Source organism: Heterocephalus glaber, unplaced genomic scaffold, assembly GCF_053883595.1.
Source record: "Heterocephalus glaber isolate CG9 unplaced genomic scaffold, H.glaber_assembly_v1.0 deba00001457, whole genome shotgun sequence".
Classification (NCBI taxonomy): domain Eukaryota; kingdom Metazoa; phylum Chordata; class Mammalia; order Rodentia; family Bathyergidae; genus Heterocephalus; species Heterocephalus glaber.
In genome coordinates, this window is record NW_028258305.1 from 41166399 (window position 1) to 41179794 (window position 13396).

General features: G+C 46.9%; 1 protein-coding gene across 15 annotated transcripts in view; it reads left to right on the top strand.

Annotated features, from left to right (window-relative positions):
• The window catches only part of Cib4 (calcium and integrin binding family member 4), a 109258-nt gene that overhangs the window by 81405 nt on the left and 14457 nt on the right, over window positions 1-13396 (top strand). For 13 of the 15 annotated variants that reach the window (XM_087216560.1, XM_087216561.1, XM_087216565.1 and 10 more), the window contains one exon: window positions 11264-11373. In XM_087216560.1, the coding sequence (XP_087072686.1) occupies window positions 11264-11373 (110 nt within the window). The other 2 variants (XM_087216566.1, XM_087216567.1) reach the window with 2 other exon arrangements.

Here is a 13396-nt window from a genome sequence, read left to right on the forward strand (position 1 = left end):
ATGGGATGGATGGTTAACTGGGGCTTACTTGTGTCTTTGTGGGTATGTATCATGTTTCACAAGCACTGTGGAATAAAAAAAGATTCGGAGCGAGTACCCCGATGGATGGATGTCCTCCCCTCATGCCATGCAATACCAGTGGGACCACTGGGATTGCTGTTAGGTGGTAGCGTGTGGGCAGGGGAGGGGGACAACATATGGTAGAAGGAGCATTGGATGGAAAGTTGAGAAATCTGACCCCTGGAAGTAACTCAGCCACTAAAAGCCTGAGCAACTTGAACAAATCATTTCACGTTTCTGAGGCTGTTTTCTCATCTTTAGAATGAAAAGGATCACCTCTGAGGTCCTTTGACATTTTTAATCTCTGAGATAGACATAAGGCTCTGCTAAAGTTCTGCTTTTCACCAGGTTAATGTCCTTTTAGCACTGCTGGGGCACCTGGAACTCTCAAAATGGAATCAAAAGAAAAGAAGCAAAGAAATTTTCAGAAGCCTTCAAACAGTACACAAAAGATTTTGCATCTGGGTAACTCCTCGGCCCCAGAGGACTCACACAAACTGCCCTGCACAGTTAAGCATTACTCTCTCTGTCTGAGTTGGAGCATGCAACTTCCCTTAGCCTCAGACATGAATGAGTAGACTCATGCAGGCCGATAAGAATCTCTAACTCTTCCTGGCTTCAAGAACCTGAGTATTTGAAGCAACCATAGCTCCTGCAAAGTAAGGGGAAAGTCCATGAAGAAGAGATCCAGAGAAAGGGCGCTCAAAATTTGTGTAAAAACCATGCATAAATTCCTTTCTCACTTCTAGACCACAGCTAAAGGGCAGACTTAAAGTGGCTCAGCTAGGATTTGAGCTGAGATTTGAGCTACCATTGCGTTTGGTCAAGGCTACTCAGCAACAGAATTTGCAGTCTGAGTCCAGCAAATTGCCCATGAAAACTCAAAATTTGGCACTGTTTTGAGAAATACAACAGTATACAGTCTTCATGACAAAATACTTGTAATATACAAATGCTACCTAATATACAAAAAATTTTCTTTTAAAAAATAGAAACTGGCTCTGATATGCCCTAGATAAAATAGCTGATAAGGTTTTTAAACAGCTATTAATAGCTATTGTAGGTAGAGACAGAGGGAGAGGGGAGAAAGTGTGTGTGTGGGGGGGGGTGATTTTGATTATAGGAATTGACTTACATGATTCTAGTGGCCAAGAAGTGTCATGATCTGCTTGCTACCTGTGAGTGGGACAACCAGGAAAGCTGGTGGTTTCATCCAGTCCAAAGGCTGAAGAACCAGGAGCACTGACTCTAAGGACAGGAGACGCTGAATGGCCTGTCTCAAACAGAAAGGGTGAGGTCTTCCTTCTGTTCGGGGCCTTCAATGGATTGAAGGATCCCCACATACATTGATAAACATGATCTTCTTTACTCAATCTTCTGATTCAAATGCTAAATCTATTCTAGAAACACCATCAGAGACACCCTCAGAAATAATGTCTTAGGTATTTCTTAGCTCAGTCAAATTGACACATAAAATTAACCATCATGCCTGATGACATAAGAGAAAATATGCTCACAATGAAATGGAAGGTATGAAATCTCATCAGAGAACTAGAAACTATAAGAAAGAATGAAATGGAAAGTGTAAAACTGAAAAACAAACTATCTGAAATTAAAATTCACTGGAAGGGCTTGGGAAGAGAATTGCAATGATAGAGGAATGAGGTACAAGGTCTGAAACTTTGGAACTTCTAAGAGAAAACAGGGGAAACACTTCAAGTCATAGGCACAGGCAAAGACTTCCTGAATAAGACTCCAATAGCCAGGAAATAATAGCAAGAATCAACAAATGGGACTACGTCAAATTAGAAAGTTTCCGTACTTCTGGGGATTTAGCTCAGTGGTTCTGCCACCTGCCTTACAAGCGCAAGGTCCCGAGTTCAATCTCCAGTACAGGAAGGAAAAAAAAAGTTTCTGTACAGTAAGGGAAACAACTAATAGTGAAGCGACATCCTACAGAATAGGAGAAAATCTTTGTCAGCTACTCTTCTGACAGAGGACTAATATCTAAAATATATAAAGAACTCAAAACACCTAACACCAAAAATCAAATAGCCTAAACAATAAATGGGCAAATGAACTGAACAGATGCTTCTCAAAAGAAGTACAAATGGCCAATAAATATATGAAAAAGTATTCAACATCTTTAGCCATCAGAGAAATGCAAATCAAAACTACATTGAAATTCAATTTCACCCCAGTCAAAATGGCTTCCATCAAGGGTACAAAAAACCCAGTAAATGCTGGTGAGGATTCGAGGATATGGGAAAAAGGATCCCCTCTACACTGCTGGTGGGACTGTAAACTAGAACAGCTACTGCGGAAGTCAGCATGGAATTTCCTCAAAAAACTAAGAAATAGAGCTACTATTTGAGCCAACTTTACCACTCCTTGGTATATATGCCCAAAGAAATTAGTGTGCACACATAGTAGTGCCTTCATATCCATGCTTATTGTGGCATAGTTCACAATAGCCAAGGTGCAGAATCAGCCAAAGTGCTCATCAACAGATGGGTGAATAAAGAAAATATGGTATGTCTACGAAATAGAGTATTATTCAGCCATAAATAAGAATGAAATTTTGTCATTTTTAGGAAAATGGCTGTACCTGGAGATCACCATGTTGAGTGGAATAAGCCAGACTCAGAAAGACAAATATTACATGCTCTCCCTCATTATGTGGAATATAAAAAAGATGAGAAGAAAGTAGAAGGGGGACTATTATTAGGCAAGAGGAAGAGAATAAGTGAGAGAAGGGGATGTAAGGGGCATAATGGGATATGACTGAAATATATTATATGGATCGAGACTCCACAAACTGTGACCTTGGGAGGAGGCTGGGACCGGAGTGATGGTATGAAAATGACTAAAGTGTGTTATATGCATCTATGAATCTGCCAAAATGAAACCCATTAATCTGAAGAGTAAGATACACGAATGAAAAATAAAAGGGAACAGGGACTCTCATCGATGCCTGCACTGTAGAGCTCGTGGCAGGATTCTCCACATCAGCCACGTGTGGAAACAGCCCGAGTGCCCATCAACAGAGGAGCAGAGGTAGACATGGGACACGCAGACCTTCCTGAATTAATCAGCCGTGAAAAAAAATGCTCAAAAAACAGAAAAACAAAAACGAAAAAGAGAGCTTCCAGGACTCACAGGACAATTGAAAAGTCTAATATTTAGTTAGAGTCTCAAAGGAAAGGGTAGAATGAATAAGGAAGAAAAGATACTTGAAGAAATAAAGGTTTTCGATGTCCTAAGTTTGACAGAAGACACAAATTTACAGTAAATTCCAAGGAAGAGAAGTGTAAGTGAAATCACACAGCCGAATTCCATTAGCTTAGTGGTCCACTCTTTCCTCACCCCAAGCATCTCTGGGCGTCCCCAGGGGGCCCAGTGCCTCCATTCTAGCCCCGGAGCTGTGCTGTTCTCTGTCAGACCTCCCACTACAGGAAGAGTTGGGCCACTCGCTGCCCATGCTCCCCTGGACAGGGCGGCTCCTCTGCGAGAAGGGCTGGCCTGGGCTCCACGCTCAGGTCTCAGCAAGAGCTGCCAGTCCCGGACCCTACCTGTGGGAAAGCAGTGGGTGAGGAGCAGCATTATATTAGTTTTCCATTGCTGTGTAATTAACTCCCACAAACTTAGAGGCTTTAGGGGACACGTGGTTGTGACCTCAGCCTGTCTGTGGGCAAAGAGTCCAGACATGGCTTAGTTGAATTCTCCTCTTGAGTTCCACAAAACCTGCAGTCAAGGTCCTAGCCAGGTCGTGTTCTCAGCTTCAGAATGCCTGACCGAGGAAGAGTCTACTTACCAGCTTCCTCAGGGAGTTGGCAGAATTCATTTCCTTGTGTTTGCAGGACTCTGGGCACTGGCTTCCTGCTGGCTATCAGCTGGAGGCTGCCCCCAACTACCAAGGCCTGACTCAGGTCCTTGCCACATGGGCCTCCCAACATGGCTGCACCTTCACATACAGTGAAGGAGAGGGTCCCTTGGAGTGCTCTGCTCTCAGGATGGAGTCTTACATACAGAATGTGAGGGTTTTTTTTAATAGCACCGTATTGATTGGTACATTTTAGGCATACGTAATGATAGCAGTCATTGCCCGGAATATGTACCTGTGCATGGTACATCCCACCCCTTTTTTCCATTCTCGCTCCCCATGAGCCCTCTCCTCTCCCTATGATGAAACAAAAAGCTTCGTTTCCATTTTTTTCATTTATTTTCATTTTTTCTTGTTCTTTCCTTCTTTTCTTCCTCCCTCCTCCCTTGTTACCCTTCCCATTGGAACATTTTCTTCCCATTTCCCAATACCTATTCTACATTGTAGTTCTTATTTCCACTTTTGGTTTCTCTCATCAAAGAAATAATTCAGTATTTAAACACGTGTGTCCAATTTATTTCACTTAAGAGTATGGTCTCAAAGTCCATCCATTTAGCTAGAAATGTCTGAAGCTCATCCTTCTTTATGGTAGAGTAGTACTCCATTGTATATTAAAAAAAAAAACCCACATCTTTATCCATTCGTAGGTTGATGAGCATTTGGGCTGTCTCCAAGATTTAGCTATTACAAACTATCCCACTATAAACATGGGTGTACATATATCACTGTGGTATGATGCTTTTAATTCTTTCAGGAAGATACCAAGAAGAATAGCTGTGTCCAATTGAACCTCTAGTTATATTTTTTGAGAAATTTCCACACTGATTTCCACGGTGGTTGCACCAGTCTGCACTCCCACCAGCAGTGGAGAAGGGTTCCTTTCTCCCCACAATTGCTCCAGCATTTGTTATTGATTGATTTCTTGATAACAGCCATTCTTTCTGGGGTGAGGTGGAATCTCAGCCTTGTTTTCATTTGCATCTCTTGAATGACCAGTGATGTTGAACATTTTTTCATATACTTATTTGCTGTTTCTACTTCTTCATCTGAGAAGTGCCTTTTCTTTTTTTTCTTTCCTTTTTGTTCTACTTTAACAATGGCCTCATAGGACATTTAGAGACTAGAACAGTGACAGCAGCAGTGGTCACTCATGTTTGCTGTGGCCCAGTCATGCTTCTATGGGTGAATTTTTTCCTTTGTATATAAGCATTTTACCACAGCTGTACTAACAGTGTATTTATACCGCTTTAAAAACCTTATCCATTTGTGTTTTACCCCTCATTTAACATCTCAAAGCTGTATGAGAAGTGTCTTTTCATTTCAGATGCCCATTTTTGGACTGGGTCTTTAAATTTTTGGGGTCTGATTTTTTTTGAGTTCTTTATATATTCTAGATAATAGTCCTTTATCTGATGAATAGCTGGTTAAAAAAAATTTCCCACACTGTGGGTTGTCTCTTCCCTCTGTTGGTGGTTTCTCTTGCTGTGCAAAAGCTTTTTAATAAGATGAGGGCCCAGTTCTTGACTCTTTGTAGTATTTTCCGTGTAGTCTGGGTTTTGTTCATAAAGTCTTTGCCTACTCCTATGTCCTCAAGCATTCTACCTATTCTCTCTTCCAGCAGATTCTGTGTTTCTGTTTTAAAATTTAGATCTTTGATCCATTTCAATTTTAGGTTAGTGGATGGTGAAAAGATATGGGTCTAGTTATCTTTGGCATGTGGAAAGCCAGTTTTTCCAGCACCATTTATTAAAGAGACTATCTTTCTTCCAGTGAAAGTGTTTGTCTCCTTTTTCTGAGTATGTCTGGAGTTGTTTCTGCATCTTCTAGGCTTTTCTACTGATCCTTGGGTCTGTTCTTTTTTTTGTTTTGTTTTGGGTTTTTTGTTTGGTTGGGGGTTTTTTTGGTACCGAGGATCAAACTTGGGACCTTGCACTTGTGAGGCAGGTGGCAGAACCACTGAGCTAAATGTCCAGCCCCTCGGGTCTGTTCTTTTGACAGTACCATGCTGTTTTTATCACAGTAGCTTTGTAGTATAATTTCAGGTCAGGGATTGTGATGCCCCCTCCCTTGCCTTTGTTGACCAGAATTGCCTTCATTATTCTAGGTCTCTTCTGGTTCCAAATGAATTTCAGAATTGTTTCATAATGTGATTTCAAAAGTGATGTCTCATTGCATTGGCCAAATTCTATTGGTTGGAAACAAGTCATAGTACCCCCTGGCAAAAGGAGGAGTGGGGATTATACAAACTGTGGGCACCAAGAGGTGTGGATCACGGGAGTGAGGGGCCACTGGAGTTCATCCACCACCAGCAGTAGGGAACCAGGGCAGAAATAAAGCAGGCCTCCCCAGGGCAGACAGGAAGCAGCGGGCATTTCCTCCTCTCCACAGCTGCCTCCCCTCTCCCCTCTGCTCCTCTGACTTTTACACCTCGGAACTCATCAGCCTGAGATGACTGCCCAGCCCCGCGGGGCCTGTGAACTCTGCTCCGACTCATTAGCCCCAAGCACCTGCTTCTCCCTTCCGGTTCCTTGGCATGTGCCGACTGGCTCAGCAAACCGCTGACCGGGTGGGTGCCCTGTGTGGGGGACTGCCTTGCTCCATCCTAATTATGGCCAGAAGAAGCAGAGCCTCATGAACAACAGACTGTGGGGGCTGACGTTGCTCAGTGATGGTAAAATGCAGTCTGGGCAGCTGTCCTGACAGCTCTGCTGACTTTCCATGGCTTCCGGAGCCAAAGAGAAACTCCCAAATCCTGTAACAGGGTAGAAAAGCAGCAGGTCATCTGTAGGCTCCCAGCACAGGGGCTGAACCATGGTCAGCTCTGACCTGGAGAAGATCCCTCGGTCCCGAAGGATGGTGTCCTGGAGCCAGGTTGGGACCAGATACGACACTGTTCCCCAAAGCATTCTTGTGTCCTCTTCTAACCCCTTCAGGCCCCTCAAGCACACAGCTTCCCTCCCCCTGGAATCCAAGCTCAAAAACAAAAGCTCATCGCCTCCATGCAAATCAGCTGTGCACATAGATACTCAGGGAATCATGCATGCCAGCCTGCATCTGATGCACCTGGACCAAGTTGAATTCTCACTGGGCTCAGAAGATTTGTGGCCTCACACAGCTGTCAGCAGGATTAGCGCTGGAACTCGTGAGTCCTTGTGTCCAGTGCCTGGCATGTGGGGCCCACTCAGGACCTCCACACAGGTCAGTGGTCGCAATGAAGGTACAAGAGGAGGAGTAAAAGGAAGGGAGGGGAGGCAGAGGCAGGAAAAGGTGGTCTGGTCATGGTTGTGGTGATGATTCTTAGCAAAACTCCAAAGGCCGGAGTCAGTATTCCCAGCCCTGGTGACTCCAGACGTGGCCTGGGGAGCAGCAGCTGCCCTGCCAGGAAGCGTCTTGGAAACGTGGGTCATCAGGCCCCACCCACACTCCTGCCTGCATCAGAACCTACAGGATGCCTGCTAATTCCTCCACCCTTGAAAGTCTAAGAATTGAACCCACTGGTTCTCCAAGTTGGCTGCACATCTGAATCATGGGTGTTAACGAAACAAAACCCAAACGAAACTCATGCTGAGGCCCCAGCTCCAGAGACTTGATGTAATGGTATCAGGTATATCCTGGTTGTTAGGCTTTTTCAGAGCTCCCTGGGCATTTCCAATGTGCAGCAGAATTTGAGCGTTAGTGCTCTACCTACTACATCAGCCAGGATTGCATTCAGTTATGTGTAACAGTGTCCTTGATTTAAAAAAGAAAAAAAAGGAAAACATCTGAAACTATGCGGACCAGAGCTGGGACAGTGGTTCCAGGAAGTAACCAAGGGCTACCTAGTCCCCGCAAAAGTATGGGGTCATGGTCCTCATGATCACAGAATGGCTTCTGTGCCTACCGATATCTCATGTTCACTCTAGGCAGGAAGAGGGAATGGGAGAAGGGAGAAAGACAAAGCATGCCTTCAAAGGCACAAATAGAAGGGTGATCAAAAGATACAGTCAACATTTAAATTTAAAAATATTGTGCACTTGGGAGGCTGAAGCAGGGGGATCACTGCAAGTTCAAGGCCAGCTTGGGCTGCATAGTGAGTTCAAGGCCAGCCTCAACTAACAGCGAGACCCTGTCTCACAAAAAAATCTTACTACAGTAAAAGACACATTTCCAAGAACCATGGGATAAGTGTATTCAAAGAAGGGGAGTTTTTGTAGGGGGTAAATGGCACTATGTCTTTTATTATAATCAGTGTTTTAGTTTAAACATTTCACCATATTTTAAGTCAACCCTAGTGATCAAATGTTTACAGCAATTTCTGTCAAAAACATGACAGTGTATCTTCAGGTACTTTACTCACTGGATCTATCACTGTATGACTTCTGGCTCTTCTCCAAAGTTAAAATGACCATGAAAGGTAAACATTTTCAATCGATTCAGGACCTCAAGACAGCCACGACTGCCCACCTACAGACAGGAAAGAGGACTTCCAGAACTGCTTCAGAAAGGGGCAAAAATGATGGGGCTCAGTGTGCGCGAAGAGAAGGAGGGTATTTTTCATGGAGATTAGCAGCAATGTGACTTATTAAAATTCACTGTCTTTTAAAATCATATGTCTTAATCAACTCTTCTTTCACAAGCTTTCTTGGAACTGTGCCTGGCAATTTTGGTTCATATTTCATTGGCCAGAACAATGTCACGTGGCCACTCATAGCTGCAAGAGAAGCTAGAAAGCTACATATTTCAAGCTGAATGTGGTGTCATCCTGAACAAGAACTGTTGATAAGAGTCAGAAGAATGGCAACTGGTCAAGAATACAGCAATCCCAGCCACATCTCCCTGGAACTTACTTCTTGGACTCCAGTTTCTGTTTTGAGGGACTTTCTGGTCTCCAGCAGACCAATCTTCTATCTTTCCACACCTCTGGGGAGATTTCCCACCTGTTGGAGACCAACACCCTAGCCATGCCTTCCTGTTCCTCCAGCACAGCCTCCACCAGCTCTGGATCCCCTGCAGGCAGAGGGCCAGTGCAGGTCCTGACCCATCTTCCCAAAACCTGACACAGCCGCAGAACAGTGGCAGGGAGACAGGGGAAAAGGACTTGGTTCTCATGGGAAGAGCAGTGACAGCATTTCCCTCCCTACACCAGTGGGTGATTTTCTAACAGTATTTTGTAAATGGCAAGGAATACGAATGAGGGAGACGTTGGAAGGATGATGGTCAGAGTCCTTTGGAGGGACCTGAAGGCTGAGTCCTGGCTTCACCAGCTCTGCAAGCCCCATCACTGTTGGGAAACAGCAAGCGGAAGGCCCCACCTCCTCCCGAGTGGTCCTGAGGCTGCTGGGACCACAGGGGCCAGGACCTGGCCAGCAGCCCAGAACTCCTGCCCCTAGCTTTTTCCCAGGCTGCTCCGCCCTTGCACCCCCAAAGGAGAGGAACTGTCCAGGACTACATTTACTCTAGCAAATTAGTCTGTCTCCAGATGGCTTGGGACCAAAGCCATGTCATTTGCTGCAGTGTCTGCATACGGGAGCTGGGCCAGCAGGATGCCTGGGGACACTGCAGGGTCTCTGGGAGAGGCTGCAGAGCTTCTCACCAGCAGTGTGGTGTCACTGCAGATATCCACTGCCTCCAGGTCCCTCTGTCTCTTTCACCAGCTCTGAGTCATTTCCCTGTGTGTGATGGCAGAGCCGTGCAGGAAGAGCACCATGAGCATCCTGGGCCTCAGGCTCCGGTCCCTGGGGCTGATAAGCTTCTGGCCAGGAGAAAGGAACTGTTGAAGAAGTCAGGGGCCGCTTGTACCTTCCACACCCATATGTGGTCTTTGGGAACAGAGCCCAAGGGGTCTTAGCTTTGAAACCAAAGGACCCCATAACATCAGCAAACTCAGGGCCTCAGTTTCCCCAATAGCCCAATGTAGTTCTAGCTCTCACTCTTTACAGTAGGCTATTACATAGTTCCTAAGGTTTGCATTTTTAGGATTTAACAGTCAGTCACTGATGTAGAATTGAGCCCATACCATTTTGACAAGCATCTTCTGTATTCCAGACTCTATGCCAGGTGATGGCCATGTATTTCCCTGTTCTCTTTCACTCTGGAAGTACTGCTGTTATCCCCATTTTAGAAATGGAGAAACTGAAGCTGAGATAATGAATTGGGATTACATTTGGTGGCCAGTGACAGAACCCTAATTAATAAGTACCAGTGGCTTTAGCAAGGTAGCTTACAAGATCCCTGGAAGCTATGTGTTGATTTCTTTAATGTCCACAGTGGTTCTAAAATGCCCCAGCATCCAGGACCCAGGTTCCTCCTACTTGTTGCTTTATCCTCTATTCCTAAGGTCAACTCATTGTCCCTGAGGATCTGTCTTTGAAGACTTTTCCAAAAATTGCCTGGACCTCTTCTATTTACATCTCATTGATCAGATCTAGTCATGTGGCCACTTTAGGGCAAAGGAAGATGGGAAGTGTAGTGTTCCTTTTGGGTGATCCTATGCCCAGCTAAAAATAGGCACGTTATTGCAATAAATGCAGTTATGGGAGATGGAGAGAATAGGCTTCCAGAAGAGGCAGGCTACCGGGGTTTAGCAATGTCTCTACCACTTAGCAAGGTGACCTTGAGTAGTTCTCCTTCACTGAGCCTCTATTTGTCCTACGCCCTGTTCTTAGAGTTAGGGGATGAGGTGGAAGCAGCACTGCCTTCAGTCCCTGTCTGTTTGAGGGCATAGCCAGAGTCCTGGAAGTCAATCCGAGTGGCACGGGCTGCAACAACCACTGTTCTCACTTCTCTGAGTGGGGGAGACAAACGCTCAGGTGACTCATGCAGCTACTGGACAGGGACCGGTGCAGGGATTGGAACCCAGGGCTTCTGGCCCCAAATCCAGGCTGCCTTCCACTCCTCTGTGCTGCCTGGCTCCTGGCACCAAAAGACATCTGGGCTTCTGAGTTCCAAGATGAAGATTTCCATAGCATGTGGAGTTCAGGGGTCGGCCTAGCTGGGTTTGAATCCCTGCCTTTCCACTTTCTGGCTGTGTGGATAAATCCTAGAACAACTTTGTACCTCAATTTCTTCTTGGTAGAATAAGACTAATACAAGATGGATTATGAAGCTGCAGTGACTTAAAATAGGTCTAGATTTCAGGACAGGCCTGAGCATCCAGTGTTGCTCATCCCAATGCAGTGATTATTGTCGTTTTTGCCATGTTATTTAGCACCGCATTTGTCTGCAGCCTGCCCCACTGCAGGCCCACCTGGGGTAGTCTCTGCTGTGGGCCCCAGGACTCTTGAGACCACTTCCTCCACAGCCCCAACTCCTCTTAGCACAGGCACTGCCTCCTCCTTGCAGATTTCAATGAGAATGGCTTCATCGATGAGGAGGACCTGCAGAGGATTGTGCTGCGACTACTGAACAGTGACGATGTGTCTGAGGACCTGCTGATGGACCTCACACAGCATGTATGTACCCAGGGGTTGCAGAGAAGGGCCTGAGGGCTCAAACTGTCACCCAGAGCCACCCAGATGTCAGCCTACCTTCTTGGGAGGAGACCCAGGGCCAAGCCTGAAGCAGATGATGCACTCGCTTTTGGACCACACATTCCCTGGCGACTGCCATGGCATAGGCAGCACAAGGTGCCCTGAGAAGTAGACATGCAGCTGCCAGCAACTACCCCTCAACTTTCAGTCCTTCCTGCGAGGTCCTCCCATGGGCCCCAGAGCACTGTGCTCCACCCCCACCACGGACCCCCCCCCCCGTGATCAGAGGGGGCTGGTGGGCTAACGGCAGCTTGGCCTCAGATGGACACATCACAGGGTCCTCCCTGTGTTAACCCAGAGCAGCACAATACCCAGATGTCCTGCAGTGATGAGAAGTGAGGGAAGCCCCCCAAGCCAGGAGAGATCAGGGATCCAGGCTCTTAGACCTTGAAACCTTCCAGTGGCTGACTGGTTGATGGGGGATTGGGTGGCTAGGGCACCCCCGTCCTCACTGACAACAAGCTGGTGCTCAAGACCCTGGGGAGAATCTTTCCAGGAGCGGACGTGGCCCCATTAGGTCCCTGACCTCAGCACACATCCCTCATCTCTGTGGGAGGGGATGAGAACCTGCCTCAGGGGAGGGAGCCAGAGGGCAGGGACCTGGGCATCAGTGTTGAGCACCTTGCTGAGATCCCAGCAAATGGCCGCCCCTGGGCATGAGGCATCCACCTCCTTCCCCTTGCGCAGCAGCTTGCCACCTGACACCAGGCTCCTCTGACCCTCCTGCCCCTGGCCAGGTCCTGAGTGAGTCGGATCTGGACAATGACAACATGCTGTCCTTCTCAGAGTTTGAACATGCAATGGCCAAGTCTCCAGATTTCATGAAGTAAGGAGTTCTTGGGGGTAGGCGCTTAACGTGGTGGTGGTGGTGGAGCTAACAAGGGCCTCCAGTCTCTCCTTGGCAATGGAGCGCCTTAGTCTTCCCAAACCATGTGAGTGGTGCAGTCTCGGGTGCAGCCCTCGGACAGCCAGCACACCCATGTGCTCCCCGCAGGAGTGGGCTCCATGACTAGCCTGAGGTGTTGCCTTCACCACTGTTATAGGAGCCACGGGATCTGGGGGCTTTGCCAGGAGTGTGAGGGTCCCCATGGTAATCCTCACTGAAGAAAAGAAACTTAACGAGAGAAGCAACGAATTCTCCTTCTGAGAGTAGGACTTAATGGTCTTAATGACCTTCCTTGGTCCAAACATCCCTGAGATGATGAGCCATCTCCACAAGCCCTGGCCACATTTACCCATCTCCTTTGGCTCTTCCAGTTACAGGAAATGCACAGCCTCTACAGGCAGCCCAGGTCAAGACCAAAGAGCTTCACAAAAGGCCATCCTTGAGCTGAGCTACCACCTGTCAACAGTTGGTGTCTTCTACACCAACCCCTATTCCATAGTGATGAAGCCATAGCGAGGAAGAATGCCCACTCAAGGTGGCTTAAGAAACCAACCCCAGAAGAACAGAGAGCTGTCCCTCCTCTGCCGAGTGCTTCTCTTCCCACTCCTCCACACTTAGCCTTATGCTGCAAACCAGCCGTCTCTGCTTTGTCAGACATGAGGCCATCACATCTCTTTTTGTTTTTTTGTTTTTGTTTTTGTTTTTTGGTACCAGGGATTGAACTCTGGACCTTGCACTTGCGAGGCAGGCACCGGAACCACTGAGCTAAATCCCCAGCCCTACATCACATCTCACAGTGGTCAAGTTTATATCTCCTTAATTTCTCGAGCCTCAGCCATTCCTAACTAGTGTCTCTCAGCTCTGACTCTGAATTCCCAGAGACAGAATCCGGGTGCTCTAGGTCCTCCTCCAACCACCCTGACGGTGGCGAGGGCCCCATGCCACCGTGGCTGCCAGAGGCCTGTGGCTGGGGTGGGATGTGAGTGATCCCCATTTGGGATCCCCCCAACCAAAGACATTCCTTCTTCTTCCACAATAGCCCGGCACAGAGCTGATGTT